At 44.3% G+C, this 24,462-nt stretch overlaps 1 protein-coding gene across 6 annotated transcripts in view; it reads right to left on the reverse strand.

Annotated features, from left to right (window-relative positions):
* The window catches only part of LOC311253432 (receptor tyrosine-protein kinase erbB-4-like), a 305,493-nt gene that overhangs the window by 42,263 nt on the left and 238,768 nt on the right, over positions 1 to 24,462 (reverse strand). For 3 of the 6 annotated variants that reach the window (XR_014621681.1, XM_084347396.1, XM_084347394.1), the window contains exons 18-20: positions 17,974 to 18,096; positions 16,541 to 16,639; positions 11,602 to 11,787 (exon numbers count right to left, since the gene is read on the reverse strand). Coding sequence is in view for 5 of the 6 variants with exons in the window: in XM_084347396.1 (XP_084203522.1) it covers positions 11,602 to 11,787; positions 16,541 to 16,639; positions 17,974 to 18,096 (408 nt within the window). In the remaining variant the exon portion in view is untranslated. The remainder of the gene's footprint in view (positions 1 to 11,601; positions 11,788 to 16,540; positions 16,640 to 17,973; positions 18,097 to 24,462) is intronic. The other 3 variants (XM_084347397.1, XM_084347395.1, XM_084347398.1) reach the window with 2 other exon arrangements.

A 24,462-nucleotide genomic window follows, 5' to 3' on the forward strand; every position in this document is an offset into this window, starting at 1 on the left:
CATCGGATGGTTTTTGGATGGTTAATGAACGATCCAGGTGGACGTGACATAATGGGACACAGTTAACGGCAGCTCAGCGGTGGCACAGCAGTCGGCGTGCAGGCCCATTTACCCGGCATTCAGCCGTTGTAGAACCACAGCGCAGGAAAAAAACCCAAGAAAAAACGCACCTATCTATCAATCTGAGTGTGTTCGTGTGTGTGGATCCCTGTGCACCTGTGAGAATGAGGGGTTTGAAGAGGAGATAAAGCACGAGGAAGCAAGGGAGGGTGAAATTCCCCTCGGTGGGAGTGGATTCTAAGAACAGTGTCGGATCTTATCGGAGCTTGATGTCTTTCCTGCTTCCGTTTTTTTTTTAATTATATCCACCTCAGGAGAGGGAACCAAATGTAAAATTATCTAAGCTCTGTCACCATGATCTCAACTCCCCCGTGGGATGGAGAGATCCTTCCAAAATGTCACCGTGCAGGCAATAAAAGACCGCTGCTGGCAAATTTACATGTGCAAATGTCAATAATATTTTGTGGCGGCTGCAGTGGAAAGTAGAAAAGGGGGGGAGTGGCAACTTTCTGATCAGTGAGATAAATTTACCCCCTTCTGGATGGTGATGGTGATATTAAGTTGCAATTCTCAAATCAATAATTAGCTGCAACAAGCGGTGGCATTTGCAGCTGAACGTCTTCGCCTTCGAAGCCTCAATTAACAAGTGTTCGAGACGTCCTATGAGCAGCCACGCGGGCCATAATGACGGGTTTCATAGACAGCTCAGCGGCCGCTGAGTTCGACAGGTGAAACCGAACAGAAAGGAAAAAGAGGGAAATCAAAAGGGAGGGAATGGAGTGAGAACATCTGATCCTTCTTTGAATCGAGCGAGCGTCAGGCTGCACACTCAACCCCTCGCAATAATGCATATAATTTGTCTGCGACTTGCTGTGTCACTGAGAAGTTGTAATTTTTAATCAAAGCGGATAATTATCGCAGTGAGAAGCTGTTTCTTGATTCAACCTGCCCACTTTCTGACACGGAAAAAGGGAACAATTTGTTCTGATGGCATGAACACGCAAATGTGGAAACTATGGAAGCCCATTTCTGCCAGTTAAAGGCAACATTGTTAGCTCATAATTTCAATATTTTAAGCTCATAATTTTGCCTTTTTATATCATAAATATGACTTATCATGGGCATGTTTTTTTCTCACCATGAGTTTAGTTTTCATCTCATTCTTCTTCTTTAACTGGCGGGAATAGAAACCACCATGTACATGAGTGATAATAGAAGTCATTTATTTAAAGACACGATTGCGTATGCTTGGCTACACAAACAAGTTTACAAAATGCTTTTACTTCCCTCCCTCACTCCATCCTGTTTGTTTATTAATAGCGCTGCTATTATCAAGAAAATGAAAACTCAACTGCAGAAAATTGATTCGTGTCGGATCCTGTTGGAATTATTTGTTGCTTGTTTTATTAAAATGACATTTGTAGGACTCGATAATAGAAGAAAGTTTGACGCAGTGAGCAGATTTCAGATGAGAGGTTGACAGAGAATCCCCGCAAAATTTCCCGCCGCCACCGCCGTGTATCCGCACTCTTGCATACGCCTGTGTCTAATGAGCCTCGGCTTCAGGCGTCATGAGTAATGGGTGTGTGTGGAGAGAGGTGACCGATCCAATCAGGCCTTCCCCACCCAGTGGATCTGGCAGTCAAATCCCTCCCCTTATGCATCCTTGAGCACTGCTGATCCCCACAGATAATTAGAAAGACCCGGGGGGCTTATCCCTCCGCTGCCCGCTCTCCTCACCACCTCTTCCTCCCTCCGTCTCCCTCCGTTCCTCATTTTGTTGCATCAGCAGGGACACATGTGGACTCCCGGGGACCGGTCCGTGTGCGTGGAAGAATTTATGAATGCGTCGGAGGACGAGGGGAAAAACTGCTCAGGGTGCACATTAGTTGGTTTTGTTTTGTTTTTTATGATGTCTGATAGTATTATGGGTTGTGCTGTTTGGTAATCACGGCGTGATGTGCTTCCCAACAAGCTTTGAGATGCAAAGAATGGTGGGACTGCATTATTAATGAAGCCCCTGGGAAAAGAAGTGCTGAACATGGCTCACTACCGTATAGCTTGCTGACAGTATTAAATCCACCATTACTTAGTGTAATGTGTTTTAGTAGAAAATACAGACTGGAATAAAAGGAGTTGATTGTATTCGTAGGCAGTGAACACATCAATCATTCACTATGTATTATTGATGCTTGCCATTTAAAAGTCTTTTTCAGCCGGTTCCTACAAACAAGTGAAGTATACAATATCCAATTTTTTGTTATGATCTTCATCTGAATTCAGTATACATTCCCCATGTCAAATCTATTTAGTATTGTTGTTTGTTTGTGGGGTTTTTGGACAAAAATCCAGAACTTCTTCATAATCGGATGAAATCTGTTGTCACAGAAATGGATCCAACTGTTGATACGTGAACTCGGCCTTCATTAAAGGGCCAATTTATAAGAAAGTTGATTTTAGAGACTCATTCCCAACTTCGTCAAATACTGACGCTTTGGGATGGCAGCCAACCCGACCAACAAACTGGAAATGCTACTCGAAACTCAACTGTCTTACAAAACGTACCTTTAAGATTGAATCCAAATCAGAAAAAGTGAGTAAGTGGGCCTTGAGTTGGGATTTTTAACTACTTTTCCTACGGTCCAACAGGACTCTAGACCACCTTCCTCTGAACAGAAACTCTCAGTCCTGCAATGTGTTTAGCTGCTAGCTCTGTTAGCTCCGCTAGCTGTAATTGCCCCTTAGCTGAAGATACAGCAGGACTCTGCTGCCCAACGGATGCTAACAGCTAAGTAGCTTTTCTTCTGAACGTTTTGACATGGATTTGTTGTAACATTATGAGGGAAAATGTAGGATCTTTCCATCGTATACCAGGGACGGCGGGACACCATTTTTCTCGAGGCCTCACTAAAGAATTCACTTTGATGCTAAACTTTTAACCCCAAAACCGACAAAAATCATGTTAACAGATCTATCAGAATCCCTCTCTGCTGAATAGGACGGTTTAAAGCTCTGGAAGCAGCATTGTCATACTCCTATTTCCAAAGTTGAGAATGCTAATGAGTTATTTTGACTGCTGTAAAAACAGCTTTGACCAGTTTTAAGTCACAAAGATTCAAAATATAATGAAAAAAACAAGAATTGAATCCAATATTTCATAAATTGGACTCAAAGCTTATGAATACAGGTGCAATCAACCTTTAACAGGATCCAAACTCTCACTTAGCTTACCAAAATTGCATAAGACCTGAGGTGACTTTGCAAATTTGAGGTTTCTTATGTCACCAAACGTCCTATAAAGTGCTTGATCCATGCATTGCAACCGTGGTTCTGATGTTCCCCGACACACATCAGACTCGTTATGTTTTCCACACATGTTCAGCATGTCGGTGATAAACACGCAGAGGTGGAGAATATGTTTCACCTCCAGGCTGCATCGCGTTTGCCCATCAGCCGTTAACAGGAATCTAAATGGACGTTGTCGACAGCCGTCGTGTTACTCTTCAGTTCAAAGTCGTAATTGGCTTTCAGTGCAGAGCAGACTGTTTTCATCTCTCTAGTAGTTAATTGCTCCTGCTGTAACACCTTTTATTTATATCTACAGGATAGCGGCAGGCACTGATATCTGGTATCGTGACGCCTGGAATATTCTACATTTCTGAATAAATGCATTTTAAAAGAATTAAGAATGAAAATTCAGGAAATTATGGTTTATTAAAAATATCCGGTTTCTGCCACTGAAGTGTTTAAACAACCGACTAACAGTGTCGGCTTTCTAGTTAAGACAGTTTTAGGACCACATTACTTGATATCCTGATTTTAAAAGAGGACATTTTTGGGTGTTTTACCAGCAAATACTCCAAAGTCCAAAGAAGTCTGAGTAATCTAAGTAATTGTAGCGGCAGGGTAAATGTCTAAATACACGTCTCCAGGCCTTAATAAGCATGTTGCATGCTAGAGTCCGTTGAGACGTCCCTCTCATTGAGATGCGATGACATGATAGACACAAAAGCACAGGGGAGGTGATTTCATTCAAAGCCTGCAATCCATCCTCTGGTGAGGGAGGGGAAGATGAAGGATATATAGTATGCTGAGGGGAGGGAGGGAGGAAGCAGAGTCGAGGCTTGGCTAATGAGTACGGGCGAGATGTGTTTGCTCAGCACAGGGTGGCGTTTGCGGTGGAAGCGAATGACACAGAGGGCTCCGCACTAAGCCTGACCAGATTGGATCTCCTGCCATCGGGTGGCATCCCCGGGGAGCCACCGCGGGACGCAAATCCGAACACACACTCGGATGTGGAAGCTAGACATCCCTGCCTCCACACATGAATGCACACATGCGGGGCCAAAGATCAGGATCCAAATTTAAAAAGTCCCCAGATTTTATTTTCCCTTTCCCTGACTAAGCAGTGAGGGGAGATGTCTGCTGATAAGGCCAGAAAAGGAAGTGTGCGTGTCAGGCACTACACTGTGTATGTGCTTTTCCACACATATATGCTTTCACACACATGCTTCTATGCATATTTAACCATGACGTATACAGTATCAAGCTCGACTTCGAGAAATTATTTAAGGTCAATGTTCAGCGCCATCATTAGCACTGTCAATCTGTAAAAACGCCGTCCAGAGCCGCCGTGACGGCAGAGCGCAACTCAAACTGGAGGACTTTCCCCCGCAGGGCATGTTGTGCTAATGTCAGTCCACGAGACCGCCGACGGGTATGTTTATACGAATCGCTCTACTCCCACCAGCGTGGCCTAGATACGAGCCGCCCGTCCAGCAGCCATCCCCACCTTCGTCCCCTCCAAAAAAAAAAAAAAAAAAAAATCGGGACCCACTTCCAGCCCAGGGGGTTCGGTGCCAAAGCCAATCATTTCACCGGCAGGACAGCGACTGGCTGAATCTATTCTACTTTCATTAGACTGAGCCCGAGGAGAGAGACCGTGAGAGGAAGACAGAGAGAGGGAGAAAGTGAGAGCAGAGGAGAGCCAAATTAAAAGACTCCTGTAGCCCCGCATACACTCAGTTCCGATCCCATATTTAATTCAGTGATTGATTTGTTCATTAAAATACATCCCAAACCTAATTATTCCATTAATAATCCAAAACCTAACGGAAAAAAATGCTCTGTGTATGTGTGTGTGAGAGAGAGAGACTCAGTAAGTGAGTGATAAAGAGAAGATGGAGACAAGAGGGAGACGGAAAGGCAAGAAAGAGGTCATTTCTTTTGTGCGGAGAATTTCCTGGTTTTTCTACAACTGCACAAACATATGTACGCAGGCAAACACACACGCCGGCACACATGGAGTCACTTGGGGATATTTGGCCTGGAGTGGGTAATGTACAAGGAGATGTAGGGCAAACGGTGACCTCTGTTAACCCGAGCAAAAGGTCACTGTGGAAACAGAAGGATGGCATATTTGTAAAAGGAGAGGAGATGCAGCTGCTTACATGTGCGTGGAGGAAAAGGGAAAGGGAAGTGGAGGGCAAAAGAAGAAGAGGAAAGCAAAGAAAGAAAAGGAAAGAAAAGGAAGTAAAGGAAATGACACAAACAGGGCAGGAAAGGAGATGAAAAGAAAGGAAGCAAGGGCAAGGAAATGAAAGGAAAGGGAGGGATGAGGCAGCAAGGAAAGGACAGAAAAGAAAAGGATGCAAAGTGAAAGGAAAAGAAAGGAAAGGAGATGAAACAAAAGGAAGGAAATGAAAAGAAAGATGAGGAAATAAATGGAAAGAAAAGAAAGGAATAGGTAAAGGAAATGAGAACACAGACAGCAAGGGAAATAAAGGACACAAATAGAGGAATGGAAGACAGGTAAGTAAGGAAAGGAAAGGAAAGGAAGAACAGAGAAAAAGAGGAAAGAGAAGTGAAGAGAAGAGAAATCGAAGGGGAACTAAAGGAAGAAAATGCCGACAATGATGTGGAAATAAAATTTAACAAAGCAAAGGACATGAAAAGAGAAGATAAAATGAAAGAAAAAGGAAGGAATAGGAAAGGAACTGAGAACATGGGCAGTAAAGGAAATAAGGGAAAGGACACAAACATAAAGAGGAAGAAGGGAAAGAGAACAGAGGAATGGAAGATAGGTAAGTAGGCTAAAATGGAAAGGAAAGGAAAATAAGGGATAAGGCAGAAAAGGAAAGGAAGAACAGAGAAGAAGAGGAAAGGGAAGTGAAAAAAAGGGAAATGGAAGGGGAATGGTAAGAAAAGGGCAGGACTAAACATGAGGAAAGGAAAAAACTGAGGAGGAAACGAACATAAAGGAAGGGGAGGAGAGGAAAAGAAAGGAAAGGACGACAAAGAAACAAAGATGGAGACTAATAAATTAGAGGCTATTCACACAGATCTATAGAGACCTCTGTGTGTGTCCTGTGTAATGTGTGTAACTGCATGTGTGTGTCGTTATGCGAGAGTCAGTCATTGTGTGTGTGTGTGTGTGTGTGTGTGCGGCAGCAGCAGTGGGGCAGCCCTGAGTGAGGCTGTAGATTAATGGGGGCCATTATCTCAATGCCCAAAACACTCAGTGATGAAGAGTCACTGCCTGGCGACGGGCCTCGGCCAATCAATTTGCAGCGCAGCGGTCACCTGCCCGGGTCAGAGCCCACATACGGCTGGTGTTTGTGTGTTGTTGTGGTGGTGCGTGGGGGGGGGGGGACTGGCAAGTTGCCATGACATTATGGTGAAAAAGGAAAACAGTTTCTCTCTGACTGGTTCATATGATTTGGCAGCGAGCATGGACCAACTGCAGGCAGGATTTTCTGCATCACAGTTATGTATTTTTACCTTTTTACCTGTGAAATGCAGATTGGTACCACCCCCATGTCTGTCCTTTAAATGTGAAGACGGTACACGTAGCAGATATAGCTTAGCTTAGCATAAAGATTGGAGAAAGAGCAAAACAGCTAGTCTGGCTCTGTCCAAAGGTAACTAAATCAGATTCAACAAATCAATGATTTAATGTAATTATTGATGAGATTTAATGGTTCAGGCAGGGGAATTTTGTTCCCTTTGCCAAAGCCAGAGCTAGCCAGCTTTATGCTAAGCTAAGCTAAATGGTTGCAGGCTTCAGCTTCATGTTGAGCAGACAGAGTGTAGTATCAACCTCTTCCTCCTAATGAAAAAACTAATTTCCCATAACGTCCTTTAAGTAAAAAGGCTGAATGCCTCTTCAACAACTCCCCATAACACTACGAGGTGCTTAGTAAGTCTTGGTCCATACTTCCTGTGGCCAAAAGATGTACAGATCTTTATTTCTGACTCTGTCCTTACCTCCTCCCCCTCTCCTCTGTCCTCTATCTTAACAACACCCTTTTCAAAGCTAACTGAAGACCGAGGGAAAATGATTCTCCCCTTTGCCAGAAAATTGTGTGTCTTCCGAAGGATGCTCTTTCTCCTGGAGGACAGGTTCCCCATCATTACCTTGAGAGCGCAAAGATCACTCAGAGAAGAGGGCTCCGAGTTATTTATGCTTCTCACATGCCCAAACACACACTGGCATGTGCTCAGATGCACGCAGAGATGCCGAAACACACACACTAATGCTCGTGGACACACTGCAGAGGATGTCTGTCTTTTTTCTGGCTTTAAAAAAATACCTCAGGGCTATAAGATGGAGGACCTGTGAGGAGTATCCAAAAGGCTAATTTAACAGCGGAGAACCAAGATATCTTTCTTTAATGCTATGAGCATTTTAACTCCATTAGCCGGGGGTGAGTGGTCAAGAAAAACACATGCTATTAAATGGCATCCCTGCTGTAACTGGGAACAAATACCCGGATCAGTAAAAGTTCATGAGCAGCTAGATGCTAATGATGTGGGGATGGCAATGTTTGTCAGATGATTGGTTGTTCCTTCCACCCCTGAGGTCCAGACTGACGTATCTCAACAATAATTGGGTGGATTGCTGTGAAGTTTTGGAGACATTCATTGTCTTACTGACTTTGGCGAGCCCCTGACTCCAAGTTGTTGCAATTGGTTTGCCAAAGTGAGCCCTTGGGTTGACTCCCAACACAACCCCGGACTAACTTAGTAGGTTGAGACTTGGGTTTTGCACTCAGCCATAAAAAGAATTGATATCCCAAACAAACGTGGACTATTTTTTGCAAATTTGAAAAAACAAACTTTTGCAGTTTTGCAAATTTTAGCAGTTCTAGTGGAAACCGACGACAAAAGGATTGCCAGTCAGCCTTTGTTAGGGTTGAGTACCGTTCACGGTTGATCCGATATCTGAAATTTGATGCTGGTACCCAATGGTACCTTTTTTTGGCACTTTACTCTCTTTTCGGATGCTGAGATTTGGCTAAAGCTAGCAAAAATGCTAAGATAGCGTCAACCAAGAGAGTGCCCAACAACAACTTCTTCCACTAGCTAATTAATTACATCTCCATACTTGTAGCGTTGTTTTTGACTGTAGCAGGCACCTGTTTTTAAAGAAGAAGCACTAAAAGCCCACTGCACACCACCCGCCTGACAATTAACAACTAGCTGGTGAACACAGTGGAGCATTTAGCAGCTAAAGAGACCTCGGTAGTTGGTGGAGACCAAAAACAGAGCAAAAAGAGGATAAAGATTGGACCAGAAACATGACTCCAGATGAGAATGTTTCATACCGAATGATAGATTCTGAATTAAATAAAGCCATTACAATTGAGATGTTTACAGTACACATGTATTCCTAATTAGTTCTCACTTAACAAGACATGGTCTGTCATTAAGGTCCAGGTGATGGGGGTCTAGCCAGCACTCAGGATACTCATTGTTGACAGTAATGGAAAGAACAGGTCATTTAACGGCTAATAAGAAACCGTATTGATTCCAACAAATTGATTAACTAATTCACTCAAAAACAAATTATCAGTGTATGATTTCCAATCACGAGTCAAGCGCCTGAATCCGAGAGTTACTGCAATCAATCACAATCAACCTCTTTACTGAAATGGATCCCGCAGTGCCGTGCGGGCCGAGGACAGTTGTGAATAATCTCCTCTCATGCTCTTCCTCACTTACAGAACCACTAAGAAACTGACATTTCCCGCCTGCTGCCACAGGTGAAATCGAATCCAATTACAGCAATAAGTACCTGCTTAAGGAACCTGCTCTTGGGAATCATCCATCATGAGGGACTAAAGGGTTAAGACTGAGCACACTAACCCCCCACCCCATGAAACCAAAGCTCTCATCACTGACTCAGAGAAAACACCGCCTTTAAGGATGACCAGTATGAATCAATTCCAATAGACTGACTGATAAAGCAGGGCTGTAAGAAGAGGAAATCACCTAAAGCCTGGTCAGTGAAAGAGCTTCAATGCACAGTTTATGGGGTTACTGTCTTTTAATGCCAGTATGCCAGTTTGTAAGCAAGCTAATGGCAACATTATGACAACTGGAATAACAATTACCCCATTTATCTCACCTGTGTTGAGAGTTGGAGAGGAAAAACAACTCATATGAAGCCTTAAGAACAGCTGTCGACACATTAGTGATGAATATCTGGACCAACTATCTTGTTTGTCTCAGGCAATTAATGGCAAGCTTCCAGTTGATGCTTTTGTTTACAATTAGCCATTTATTAGCATCTTCGTTACCCAGATTGCAAATATGATCCCATCCTTTCCTGGGCTACATGCATATCTAGCTCAAACTGGAAGAGTAAACCTTCTGTGAAATCACTCATTGGTTGGTGGACTACCAATTTAAAGGCTCAAGGCTGACAGTCCGGCTGTTGCCATCTTGGTTCTTTGGAGCAAGAAGTTAGTTAGCTGTGGAGCTAAGTGGCCAAAAACTTTACATCCTGGGGGGAGTCACCATTGGCAACGGGGCTTCAAGTAAACGCCAGACTCGGACTTTCCACAGCCTCTGAGACTGACAGATGCCAGTTTGAAGACAAAGGATACAGTATGGAGGTGATTTACAGTGGCTATGACTAGGACTGTGACTCCCAGGATGAGGAGACACGGCAGGTAGGGACAGAAGACGTATGAAGCGGCAGAGTCGTATATCTATCTGGCAAAAACGGCGTGTAGAGCTAGAATATCTTCACATCTTGCTCGGTGAATTGAGGATTTCTCTTCGCCAAACCAGATGACGAGCCAGATGGAAAAGAAAGGATAATAGGTGTAAAAACATCTCCTTTCTTGACATTTTCTGAGTGTATTTAGTTCTTACGAGACTTAGTTGTGAATTTGCCGCTTTTGCATCACCCAGCTGAACCTACAAGTGGCTATCGAACTAACATCTCTTGCGATACATGACGGTAAAAAACAAGACGGGTCAGGGATAGCTTGTTATAATGCCAACCTCAGTAGAAACGTAAAAATTCTGTCCATATCTTACAAATTGCCTTTGCAGTGAAGCAACACAGATGCTTCGTCTATCCGAGGAGTATTTGGCTTGACCGGTAAAATTACTGACTGCAGTTTTAATTATACAACCTCGTCTTGGAGGCATAGCTGCAGTGGGAGCAGAGAAAGTCTCTTTGCCTGACCGAAGCCTCAATGGACAGAACCACACATCTTCAGAATACACATTAGCAAACTGGCAAACTTGAATTGCACATAATCAACAAAATATTAACAGTTGTTGCCTTGTCCAAAAACCCTACCGGGCTGACAGTGCCAGCAACAAATCAGCCTTTTTGTCAGATCATTTTGTGCTGCTCCTGCTTCTAGAGCTGATAGGGGGATGCCTCTGTATCACAGCAGATGTCTGCCTGCACAGCATGTAATAGCAGCCTCGCACCCTACTGCCATCCCGGAGTTATAACTCAGAGAAGTTAAATCTTACCCCAGCAGTTACACTATCAAGCAGTCTGCCTGCATCGACTTAATTTGCAAACAAAACACAAATGTTCTTTGGGTAAGCAAAAGCACACACAATATTTCAAGCCTTCCTGCTGTTTCAACCATTCCGAGTGCAGATTTTATTTGGGGTAGCAGGAGAATGGCTCTTTAATTCGTTAATTTCTTGCGCCGTCACTCATTTCCTGAAAGAATAATGCGTGTTGATGTGCTGCTAAGACAGAGTTCAAGGCTTGTCTGCTGCTTAACAGCCTCAGTGGCCTATCGTGTCATTGTGAAGTGTTGTGAGAGTGATCAGCGTGTCAAGCAGTGAGGATAATTAGGATCAACAGGGGCGAATTGGAAGAGACACCAACAGACTCAAAAAGTGACACACATTCAAACATGCAGCTATTGTTCTCCTATTCTTTATGAATGCTCAGAGTTTGTATCCTGATACTAATGCCACCAAACCTTGACAACAATGGCAACCTGTGTAAATGAGGCATCTAACTGAAATGTCACGCAGTTCAGGGGCATCGTGACAGCAGTTCAAAACTGTTTTGAAAGCTGTTTAAACAAGAATTTGGAAAGCACAACAGTATCATGTTTTTGCCTGTTTGAGATGACACCAGACTTGGCATCCATCACATGCCGGCTCATTGGACACGAACCCATAAAAGCCATTACAACCCACACACCTGCCAACAGATTCAAAACTGTAACACACAGATGCCACACTCTTTTCGACCTGATCGTCGTCACCTACCTTTGCGATTTGGACACACCAGTTGAGCAGCAGCTGCGATCCGATGTTGTCCTTGTGCTCGTGCACGTAGTCGAGGAGGCAGCCGTGGGGCATGAGCTGGGTGACCAGCTGGATGGTGGGGCTCAGGCAGACGCCCAGCAGGCGCACCAGGTGGGGGTGCTCCATGCTGGCCATGATCAGGGCCTCCTGGGTGAGAGGGGGGTAAAGAAGGACAAGAGGGACTAAGAAGATTGTTGCTTTTCCAGGAATGGGAATTCAGAAGTACCCAAGTCAGTTCCAAAGGCAATCAGTTTTGCTGACTACCAGATATCTGGTTCTCTATTAATGAGTATAATGTTGCAGAATCCACCATAGTTGAATGCTCTTAAGATGCAGGTCCTTGAATAGAGTTGCAAAGTGAGAAGGTCCACTGTTATTTGGACTATTTTTCCCAATTCAAATGTTCCTTTAGGACCCCTGACACACCAGGCTGACAGTCGGTGAGCTTCTGTGACCCTAGTTTTTGCAGTGTGTCCTGCACTGTTGGCACTAGTTGACCCTTGTTGGCAGCTTTTCAGATGACTGAGGGTATGTAATCGGTGGTGGAGCCCGTCTGAGAGAAATCTCTTTGTTCAGCTAAGCAAACCAGTGCATGATGAGAGAAACAGGACATATTCTCAATGACAAGTGGTGTGAAAATGGCAGGCAAACGCTGCTTTATCATAACAACAGTTTGTATATCCGCAGTCCTGAGTCTTGCGGTTTCCGGACGACCAACACCTGGTAGTATGGAGAGATATTTCCTCTCACACAGGCACAAAACGTACCAGCTAGTCGGCTGTTGGCTGTAGTCTTTGCGTGGCCAAGACAGGCAACAGTCGGCTTTAGTCGCTGCTCGTTCTTTCATGTTGGTCTGGTGTGTCAGGGCCCGGAAGAGACTCTTCTAGATAGTTATGATCCTGTATGGTTTATGTTATGGCCATTAGATTTTATGGTGGATGGCTCTCAACACTACAATACCCATGAGCTCCAGCCACTGTATCTATGGAAAACCAACCAGTCGGAGGCACTATACTGAGCCAAACAGCTGCACACGTAACTAAACTTCAAGTTTTGTGATTGGATGCTGTGGCTGAAATGCACCTTTCAACCTCTTTCTCTCAAATTAAATATTTTCGAACAAGACTGTTCATCTTTTGTACCGATGATTCAATTCAGCAGGGTTTCATGCCGATCCAAGCTGTGAGTCATGTGTCATTGTCTGCGGGAAAATAAATATTTAAATTTTTACTTCTGGAGCCAGGGGGCACCCAATAAAGCTCCTATTTTCCAGCTCTATGGTCATGGAATGATTACCTCCAAAAAGAGTAGTAGCCAGGAGAGAAATATCTAGCTTCCATGTCCAATTACAACATTTCCACAAGACATTAGGGTCCACACCAAGGTTGGGAACCATCGTTGTAGCTTTGGAGCGAGTAGTATTAGTCCATGCAGCTGTTATCCATAGATAATACTGCACTGTATTCCAAAGACTTCTCACTGGAGGTGGAGTTTGATGCATAAATTAAGACTTGTGGGATGATGGCTGTATCTGCATGCACAGCATCTGTCCACAGAGACAGATTCTCACTGTGCGAGAAAAATCCTGCAGAAACCTTCTTCAAAGCTGCAGAAACGCAGCCTTTTTCATCTATATTTCAACACGTATAAAACACCAAGGTTCTCACTGTAAATGTTGCACCAGCACAATTAAAAACAGCACAGTGTGAGCGGTGCATATTTAATAACGCCCGGCGCCGTCTAATACAGAGTCACTATGTGTTTTCATAAGCTACTTTTTAATTCGTCTCTCCTGTTCGATACTGCGTGAAAATCCATTTTCCGTCTCCCCTCTCGTGTCTTCCCGCAGCAGATGGACGTAGAGGTTTGAACAGTTGGGACTCGACGTCGGGGTAATTGTTATTGCGGAGCGGCAAGCAGAAGGATGTGTGGCGGTGATGAAGTGTTATGATGGCGAGGGCTGGTACTCGTGGCCGCCGTGTATATGCATTACGGCTGAGCGGGAGCTGCACTCGGAGTCATCGCTTAAAAACACTCACTTCAGTCCTTCTCCTCAGCTCGCGCTCGCTCATTCACGCGCTCTCACATGCGGACACACACTCTCTTGGCAGCTCTCTAAAACACTCACGCTCACACACTCAAGGACACGCTCTCTCTCTCTCTATCTCGCCGTCTCTGCATACAGCAAATGGTCGAGGAGGCGTATATCCAGGCTTGGCCCCGGGGGCAGCTGATAGATAGATGAGGTGCCTTTTTAAATTTAGATGCTTAAGAATGAGCTTAGAGGGAGAGTGGTGGGAGCGAGATGGGTGTGAGTAGATTAATTCTGAACAGGAGGGGGGGGTTCATAGGCCATAGGGAGGCTTTTGGCACCATCAGTGCCCTGATTTAAGCAGAGCCTCCCGGCCCAAAGTAGTGCCACTACATCTCCACTTCATAAAACCACCTGCTTCCCTCCCTAACTGCCCGACATTATACAACTCCTGCCACCGCGACACCCGGAGTACCACACTCGTCGGGATCAAGAGAGGGAGGAAGGGGGAAGAGCGAAGGAGGACGCCGGTGTGTGCAACAGGAAGAAGGAGGGAGCGCTTTTATTCTCACTCTGTGATCCCAGAAGACCCGGGAGTCGTAAACTATGTCGGGCTAAACTCTCGCTCTTGCTTTCGACTCTCGGTGCAAACGTTGTGAGGACTTGTGTGTGTTGGTGTGTACCCGCCTGCGTGTGTGTGTGTGTTTTGGTTTCTCTCTCATCTCCCTGAGCGCTGACCTCCATTACTGCCGGCTGACCCTCCCTTCCCATCCAGCTCACTTGCTCACTTCCCCTCACACACACACACACACACACACACACACACACACACACACACACACTTGGTGGCAAAGCCGGCATAGCCTCGCGAAAACTGGCGCACGTTCTGAGAAGTGTGTGTTTGCATCCAAACACGCTAAATTAGCGCCCCTATTAGGGCTTTTGCTTTCCACATATCGCATAATCAACTCACTCGCTCAAATTCACATATTTGCAAACACAAGCAAATCACCCCGCAGCCGTTGCACGCGAGGCCGCCGCCACCTGGGGAGCCTTTTGTTGTGAAGCGTGCGCTTGTTTGTTATGTGTGTGTTTATACGTGTGAATTTTTTCGGAGTGTGTTTGGAGCTGGCACTCCAGTGGCTAGTTTCCCAGTGGCGAGGCGTGAGCCTGCCTTTAGATTGCTGTTTAACAAGCCGGCAGACAGAGCATATTGGCTCTGGATGGACGGAGACCCCCGCGGGGAGAGACGGGGAGGAGAGGAGGAGAGGGAAAGGAGGAGAGGAGGGAGGCGGAGGGAGGGAGGGAGGGAGGATGAACAGACGGAGGCGGAGAGGAAGGAAATGGGCAGGGAGGGGGATTGAAGGTGGAAGCACAGCCCTGTTACTTGGAGTGTGGTCAGGAGCTGTTGATAACATGACTTTTATTTTTATTGACATTTATTCAGGAGTGTTGCCATGGTGATGCCCTGCCTAGTACGGTCTTTTTGATCACTATCTGCCAGTAGTCTTTTTGTAGCATGGGATAGTCGCCGTGTTGGTGTTGGTCCAGGACACCACCTCATCTTACCAAACACACCTGGAGCAAGATGTCCTGGCTGAGGGGGTTGTGTTCAGCACTCTAACTCAAGGGTTCATATCCTGCTTTGATCATATTATTATATGAGTCTGTTCTTTTGTTTGTTTGTTGTATGTTGGTTGGTTGGTTGGAGGGTGGGCTGGTCTGTGGTTGGCTGATTGGTTGGATGGTTGGTTATTTGTCGGTTGGTTGGTTGGGTAGTTGGTTGGCTGATTGGTTGTTTGGTTGGTTGGTTGGTTATTTGTTGGTTGGTTGGTTGGTTATTGGTCGGTTGGTTGGTTGTTTGGTTGGTTATTGGTCGGTTGGTTGGTTGTTTGAACAGCAGGATTACACAAAAACTACTGAGTGTATTTCCCTTTCAGCTTGGATGAAGGATGGTTCTCGGCCTAGAATAGACTCCATTCACTTTTGGTGCAGATCCATGGATCCAGGAATTATTTCTTACTTTCTTTAGTATCGTGAGATTACTCATGCTAATTTCTCCGGGGATCATGCACAGATCTTGATGATAAAAGGCTTATTTAGGTGGCTGGTATCTATGAGTGAGTACAATTTGATGCAGATCCTTAATCTGGTGACCTTAAATTATGATTAAGCAGTTTATGGGTGGTTTGAAGTGGAGTCTGATGTTATGATAGTACAATGCTTGAATAAAATGGGATAGTTGGGCCTTGGCAGAGGTATGTGCTCTACTGAGAGCTGCCGAATGTTTGTAGTCGAGTAAACTGTTGATTCAAACTGAACATTTAACAATGCAGTTGATACATTTTAAGTTGACCCACTAATCAGCCAATCATTTCAGCTCTTCTGTCGAAGCAGGAGAGGAGAGGGAATAAAAGAACAAGTGGAACCTGGGGATAAGTAAAAACTGTAGTCTGGCTGTGTGGAAAGAAAGATGGGTAAATTAAAGAGGGAGAGCAGAAGAAAGGATGGAGGAAAGAGGTGACAGAGATAAGGTGGGAAGAACTGGAAACTCCCCAGGAGTTCTTCTTCTTCTTCCCCTCTATCACTCCTGGTTTCCAATAAAGCCATATCTCATAAACAAGTGCTGTTTTTTAATAGAGTCTCGTTCAATACATGCCCGGCTGTACAGCCTAGCGGGGTTCACTTTATTACTGGCTCTGGCTGAGATTGTGCTCTCGTAAGAATTTACCGCCGAATGCACAATCCCACAGAGCGACTGGCTCGGCCGCCTCTCCGACAAGGCTAAGACGTTACGGCTCGGGCTCGCCGACGTCAACGCACACACGGGCCGAAGCAGACACAAATTGTTGCGATATAAATACTCACGTCCATGAACTCCACATTGGCTTTAGGGCCCGTGGTCTCGTTGAGGATTTTTATAGCCACGGGGATCTTCACCGTCTCACCTTCTGGGACCCAGATGCCCTGAAATGTACAAGCAATCACCATAAATGCACTGCTCTCTCTCAATAAACATGCCCACAGCTAGGGTCATGATGATTTTGATGGGTATTGACTGCGTTTAACTGCGTCTAACATTCCTCTGCAGGTCAAATCAGTGCGTTCACATGCGTGAACCCGGGAATATGGCTCCTCAGGCTGATATACAACATTTCTACTCGCTGTATAGTTCCTAAATGGAACAAGTAAATAACTCTGGATCATAATGGGACCATAAATTGATGCAGGACTATGTATGCAGATTAACTGTAGTAAAAAATGGCAATAAAATCAAATAGGCCCATCAATAGTGTAATTGAGAGGAATTTAGAGTCGATAGAAGAGAACGCAGCATTTATTCAATGAGTTTGCCGTGTTTCCGGGTGGTATGAATAATTTTGCCAAGGGCAGTGAAGTTGGCAAGCAAACAGCGGTTTCTGTTCCAGGTCCTTGAGCCGCCCCAGGCTCGTGTCTGTCAGGAAGCACTGCTACAAAAGGGAAATGTTTATGCTTATTGTTTAGGTTGTCAAGCAGGGCGGCCGGACTAGCGGAGAGGGCAGCGCCTGTTGAAGGAATCTTTGTGCTCGAGTGTCTTCTTCGCCGTTTCGCTGACTCACTGATGTTTGATGTATAATGTGGTGGAGTGTGTATTTTTATGTACACACCACAAAACACACAAGAACAGGCACTTGTAAATGCAGACACACCAGCTCAGCTGCCAGGATGAAGTGTTGTCAGCTTGCGTTTCTGCAAACTACAGATTCGTACAAATTTGTGCACGGCATACATGTTAGTTAGTTTTGACGAGATGTCGTGACATTTACACTCAACTGGGTGTTTTTAATCAGACTAGTACTATTAAGTGTTGGGAAGTTTCAGCCATGTTTGTGGTGACAAAACCAGACATTTTTGACCAGATGTTGCACAATTTAAACTGTACTTGTAGCAACAAAACTGATTTTTTTCAACGAGATGTCCGGATATTTCCAGCCAGTTTGTGGCAACAAAACCAGACATTTTTGACAAGACATCATAATATTTTTCGGCCATGTTTGTAGCAACAAAACAAGATATTTTTGGAGCGACTCCAGGACATTTCCAGCCATGTTTGTGGCAAAAAACAAATATTTTTGACAAGATGTCAGGAAATCTGCTGTGTTTGTGGGCACAGAACCAGGTATAAGCCAAAGTCTGATCTTTTCCTAACCCTAGCCAATTGGCTTTTGTGCCGAAATCTAACCTACGTAAACTTGCAGCATAAAGAAACATACATTGCCAACATTAATCCTGCCGACTGGCTTCAGTACAAACACACTGACCTTGTAGACTGTTCCAAACGCTCCAGAACCGAGGATCTTCACCCTCTTCAGCTCCGTCTCTTTCAGGATCCGCAGCTGGGCCTGGTTAGGGGCGGTTCCACTGGGGGTCAGGGGCTCCACCAGCTGACAAAACAAACAAACAAACACATATTCGGACCATTTTTCCCCACTCGTACCCTTCCTTTTTGTGGCGACCGGTGCCAAAAAATGTAAAAAGCATTCCTATCGGGCAAACTGAGATGAAATAATTCTAATCTCTTGCTTCTGGCACTCTGACTGCTACAAACAGCTCTTAAAATGTGTGCAGGAGAGTGAGTGAGTTCCATAATTCATTCTTGTAATGATAAGTACAAGGTGAACAAAAAGGTTTATTCACAGCAAATAAATAATCAGCCAAAAAACAGCCTCTGCCCTGCCCTGATAGTCACGATTTTACAGCACACACAGAAGCGTTTATGAAACACAAATAATTCACGGGTGCGAAACTTGAAGTTCTCGGCGGAGCTGGCACTTAGCAGCGTGGACAGCAGCGTGCCCAGCCACTGAACAAATCACAGTCTGGTGTCAGCTGCTATCACAGCCGACAAAGAGTAGCAGCTCACCAGCTGTGCACATACAAAACAATTCCAATTCAAGGTTATGACAAGCCTCCTCCGCGTGCCTGCCTGCCAGTAACAGCTGACACTGAACAGCATCCCAGCAGCTGGCCGGGCCACCCGCCTCACCACTAGCCGCTCCACAAAGCCCCGGCTACTAAATATAAAGAACAGGAGCTGGCACCTGCAGTCGGGCTGTGAAAGGATTCGAGACACACACACACACACATTCAACCAGACATCATGTAGCACACATCCCAGAGCGCTAACGCATGCAGATACATGCATGTAGAGTATTCACAAATATTGACAGCGCCCGCTCATATCAACACCGGCCGCGCACAAAGTACACATCAGGCCGCAAAACACACATCCACACACACACAGGAAGTCGATTGCCTCTGATCAATACACGTCTTAATGAGCCTATCAGCCTATCGGGTTCCTCGTTCGCTGCGGTTTATCAGCGGGATAATCACCCAGCTCGACCACGGCCATCAAACAATATAATGAGACCATATATCAGTCGGTCAGCCGTACGAGCGCTCGCTGGACGTGATATAAAACCATCAGCACAATAGGAGCGGCCATCGCAGAGGCAACGGCGGTCCGCAGAATGGATGACATTGCCCGCAGCTCGGCAATGACATGTCGTTTAATGGCTATTGTTATGGCCGGGGCCTGGAGGCGCGGTGTAAAGCCTGCTGGGATGTCACGGCAGGAAGTGAGTTAGCAGACGGAAGGATGAGGGATAAACACCGAGGGAAGTGAATGAGAGAGGCAGCGGTGAGAGGACGGCTGAGCGATGGCGTTATGGTGAGGCGCCGTTGGAAAACTCCATCTCAGGCGGTCATTTGGTCCTAAAATCTTATTTACGTTCCAAAAATTACAAGATATGGTGACAAAAATGGGAATTTGAAAACAATTGGGCAAACTAAAACTCCTGCTGAGGACCATTTGTTATGATCAAAAGCTCCAGAAGAGCTACTAAATAGACCTTGAGGTAAAATTGTTTTGTCAAATACCATTTCTATTGTTGAGAATGAAACTTATCTCAACCAATTAACTTGTTTCAGGAATTTTCTAGCTGTAGTTGTTACTTTTTTTTTTTTTTTATATATATACCATCACTTATCCCAAGATAATTCCTGAAGCATGGGGAACTACAGTACATATGTGGCAGCATCTCGCTTAAAATAAGAATTTATTTTCCCATGTTTCAACATATTTAACCATTTGAGAGTTGTAAAGTTACACAAGTGGGGAAAATAACACAATGACAGACAGATATGAAGATTTTCGCCAATACTCAACATATTTAATTGTGTCAATTACTGAATCATAACATAAAGTTCTGTCTTGGTACTAATTTCTCAAAAAAAACAACAACTGCTTAACACCTCAAATATTAGTATTTATTTATCAGTAGTATATTATAAGTAGGCCTATGTATTTTAAACATTTATATAAACATAATTTAAGAAGACTTTCACCCTCAAAAACCTTTGACTTCAAGACCAAGCAACCGACTAACAGGCCCTTTTCACAGCAGACATTTTGAAAAAGCAGGAAAAGCACAGGTGGAATTTCTGACATTAATGATGGCTGCATTCCATTTAGGTGAGCTACTTCCAGGGCTCTGTTATGTTGCATGCTGACTCACTGACACGGCCTATTAGAAAAGAATGGAGCCATTGTTAACATTGGTCACACCTGGTGCTTTTCCTGCTCTGACGAGTCAAAAACAACGGCTGTGTGAAAGGTGAACTAGCATCACATTTGGTGTCAAATGTGGCTGAGTTCTGATTGGTCTACAGCGCATTAAGACCCGCCTACTCCAAACCAGTAGCAGAACTCGATCTTGTGGAAAAAAAGCTAAACTTTTTCTAACTGTAAACCTGCATTTATAAGGCTTAACTAACAGTTTAAATGCTTTATAGATCAGTTTTACGCTATTTGAGCGAACCCTAACACATTCACAATGATTATTAAAATGCTTCTGATGATAAACGTCCTCCTCAGACAAACTTCAACTTCTGGGTTGCCAGGTTGTGGAAAAAAAACAACATTTGGCTTCAGTTGTATCCTCCTCCTGCATAACTTGGTTTGTATTTTTAGTTCCTGTCACCTTTTCAACGGACATTTTCCCCAATGGTATATCCACACCTGGCCCCTGTTGGGTACAGGTGCACCAAAAGGTAAAGGTTGTCTGATAAGTTGAAACTTTGCATCAATAAAGCTGCTTGGCAGAGGATGCCATATACACCGCCCTCCACACAGTCTCCACATACCTCAAAGGACTCAAACTAGGCTTAGTTTTGCAACCCTGGTGTTGTAAAAATGCAAAATAAATGAGCACTGAAACTTCAGAACATCCTGCGAAACTAAAACTGTCCACCGAAACGCACACTATACATCCAGCGATGTGGGTGTCGCAGCTTTAGGGTGACAAAGTGACCCATTAAGTGGTGGGGGTTTTGTGTTAGGCCCTCCCATTAATTACATGGAACCACCGACTTCCAAATTTATTTACCTCAACAAAGCGTGGACTTTGGTCACATCCATCATACGAGCCTGGTATTTGGCCAAAGAGCAGCATTTGCATTCGTTTGTTTTCACGTCCGCCGCATGAATAACAAGAAAACAAGTGGCGCTGTAGGTGGAGAGAAATGGAGCGACTCAGACAGAGCGAGCAGAGAGGATGCAGAGGGAGGAGGTGACGGAGCAGCGGTAAGAGCAGATGGTGACAGGCTGTGGCTGTTATTGTTTCATTAGGACGAGGCCGGACTGGGCTGATGAGGGGAGGAGAGGAGAGGTCTATTAAATAAGATGCACACCCATGGCCTCCGAAACTCTCCGGAGCTCGCTCGCACTCACACACACACCCACACACACACACACACTCACCACGGCACTTTATTTACCAGCTAATAATGCGCCTTGCCTTCGCCAAATGAGCTTCGCCGGCGCGGCGGTGCAAAAGGATTCGGATGCTTCATTGGACAAATAAGCAGCGTGTTCGAGCCTCGAGCTAGAATACATTCGCAGAATTATTCTGTATTGAATAAGTAAACAATGTCCCCAAACACAGAGCTGCACTGCGAGCCCTCGGGTACACGCTTTAATGTTCACATTACTCATATAAAGTGCTGCATTTGTTGTGTCGGGTAATTGAAACCAGGTGAACGACGACTGCCATGCCACAGCCTAAATGTAGACGTGTTAATATTTCATTTGTATCCTTCAATATCTTGACTGCCAGTCCTGTTTATTCTACAAACATGGAGATTAAAAAACTGCAAAAAAGGAATTATTTAGAAAAGTAATCAAGTTCTGTTCTCTGTATAGTTACGTCAGAACTGCGTCATAGTGGATCAGGCTCATAGGCTTCGGTTTAACTATATAAACATTTTCTTTTTAAGATAAATGTTGTTAGAATAGTTGAAAATAATTGTAAAACTTTTGAGGAAGGCTCAGGGAGGAAACGTCAGCAGTATTAATGAATGGTGATGATGTGCAGGAGCAGAGTGCAGGAGTGTCTTTTCTCAGGACCAAAGCAATAACAGTATAATAACTTCATTTTTCTGAAAACAATGTTTACCAATACTTCTTACAATATTATGCTGCAGTTGTCTTTTGTGAAAGGTTACACAAAACATTGTGTGATGTGTTTTGTGTAATATTGTGTTTTGTGTAATGTGTTTTGTGAAATATTGTGTCTTCTGTAATATTGTGTTTTTTGCATAATGTTGTCTTTTCTGTACTGTGTTTTATGATATGTTGTTGTGTTTCTGTAATGTTGTGTTGTGTTTTATGATATGTTGTCGTGTTTTGTGTAATGTTGTGTTTTATGATATGTTGTTGTGTTTCTGTAATGTTGTGTTTTGAGGCTCAGGGCCACTGTATTTACCTGTTGACCAGCAGCTCTAACAGATACATACTATCCTTTGTCCCACTAAACAAACGATAACCTCCTTGTTGTATGTTAACAGTGTCCGTGACCTGGATCTTGTGTTGTGTTTGCGTACGATGCATGTAATGTCTACTTCACTCTCTACGAGCAGGCCCTTTCACAGCACGGGCGCCCTAACAAAGAAAGCAGCGTCACCCTCAGTCCTGAGCCTGGCCTGAGGAAATGTAATAAAGTAGTAATAAGTAATATAAGAAAGAAAAAGTGCAAATGCCGGACACAGTCCTAAAATAATGACCCTCATCATGAATTTAATAATGCAATGGTAATTTAACTATCAGGCTGAGGGCATGTAAGGTCACCACGGAGACTATTCTACACACTTATTTTCTTCTTGATTTGGGGTATGTGGATGGCATGGTGAAATATTCTTGTTCTATACTTAGGAAACTACAATGACACGGAGTCATTGAGAGCACATTAGGACAATTTGTGCATGATAGCAGCAGAGCGGGCTTATCTGTATGCAAGGACATTTATTCTGGGTATTAGTGAGTCCATCCCAGCAGCTATGAACTCACTTCTTTCTCCACTAACTGCATATAAAGAGCAGTCTTTCACTGTACTACTTAGTTACTAAACATGGTTTGCCAGTGGAAAACTTCCTCTGGGAGATCTGATATCTTTCCACCAGCTGGTTCAAATTTCCGGGGTGTAAGTGTTTGGAATTGGAGGCAACACACACGCACATTTAACTTAAGTACACTAGATGTTTTAATTTCTTCTTGCTGAGGCAATTTTTCTGAAGTATAGTCGTGGGGCCCGTGCCTAAAAAGAAGTCTGAACCACAGCTGAACCAAGAAATTGGTAAGTAAACTCTCTTTTTTTGTTTGTTTTGCCGGTTAAGTTTGACTGGTTTGATTGTTTATCCTGTTTTTTGCTCCATGCTTGCTCAAATCTACTAAAACTAAAGTAAATGTATTGATCCTTAGAGGTCACATATTGTAGACAGTGAGATCTTCATGTATTTTTCTAGGTGTTATATAAATACTGTGAAAGGATCGAAATGCCCACAGCCTTGCTCAGAAACTGTGCCTTTAAACGAGCCGTCAGGACTTCCGTGAGTTTATGATGTCACAACTACACAGTAACCGCCCCCAGTAATGGCGTGGTTGCAAAAAACACCGGCTAAGTAAATCTGGAAAAACAGTGGGCGGTGCCTGCTCAGGCCTGTGGAAGCTGACCAATCAGAAGAGACTGAGCTTTTCGAGAGGGGGGCTTTAAAGAGACAGGCACTAAAACAGACAGGAAGAAAGACAAAGGAGAAAATAATGTGTTTTCTATCGATGTTTTTGTCATCTTTATTGTCCATGCTGTGGTTTATTCTATTTTGCTTTAATAATAAAAGAGATGAAATAAACTGGGATTAGGATCGGCGTCATGGTCCTGAGGTTTTCTTGTATTTTGTTTCCTGTTTTATAGTGAAAATTAATTCCCTTCATGTATTTTGTTACTTCCTGTCTTTGTCTTTTTCCTGCTTTTTCATTACTTAATCAGTCCCTGTGTATTTTCTTGGTGTGTTTCCCCCTTTTAGTTTTCAGATCGCCTGTGTTCCTCGTGTCATCCCGGTTTGTACTTTTTGTTGCCGGCCTTTTGGTCAGTGGATAAAGCTTTACGTTATTCTTTACCTAAACATTACAATAGGTTGTGTCTTCTGGGGTCTTGACTGACATTTATCATGAGCTTTAGTGTACTTGAACAATTCTTGGCTGCACCGCATGCATTTGCCTCCGTACAGGCAGGAGCTGTCCAGCTCCCCTGAACGCTGAAATCCTTCTTGTAAGAGAGCGTGGAAGCAGCGTGGGAGCTGTCCGCAGCCCGCGGTGCTGAAACACTCACACGGGCCCGCGTCTGCACAAAGCAGCTGGAAGAGGACCTTGGGGTGGAAGGATGGGAGGGAGGGGAGGGCGATTCCAAGTGTAT

The sequence above is a fragment of the Pagrus pagrus genome (genome assembly GCF_965226575.1).
Source record: "Pagrus pagrus genome assembly, chromosome: 24".
NCBI classification, from domain to species: Eukaryota; Metazoa; Chordata; class Actinopteri; order Spariformes; family Sparidae; genus Pagrus; species Pagrus pagrus.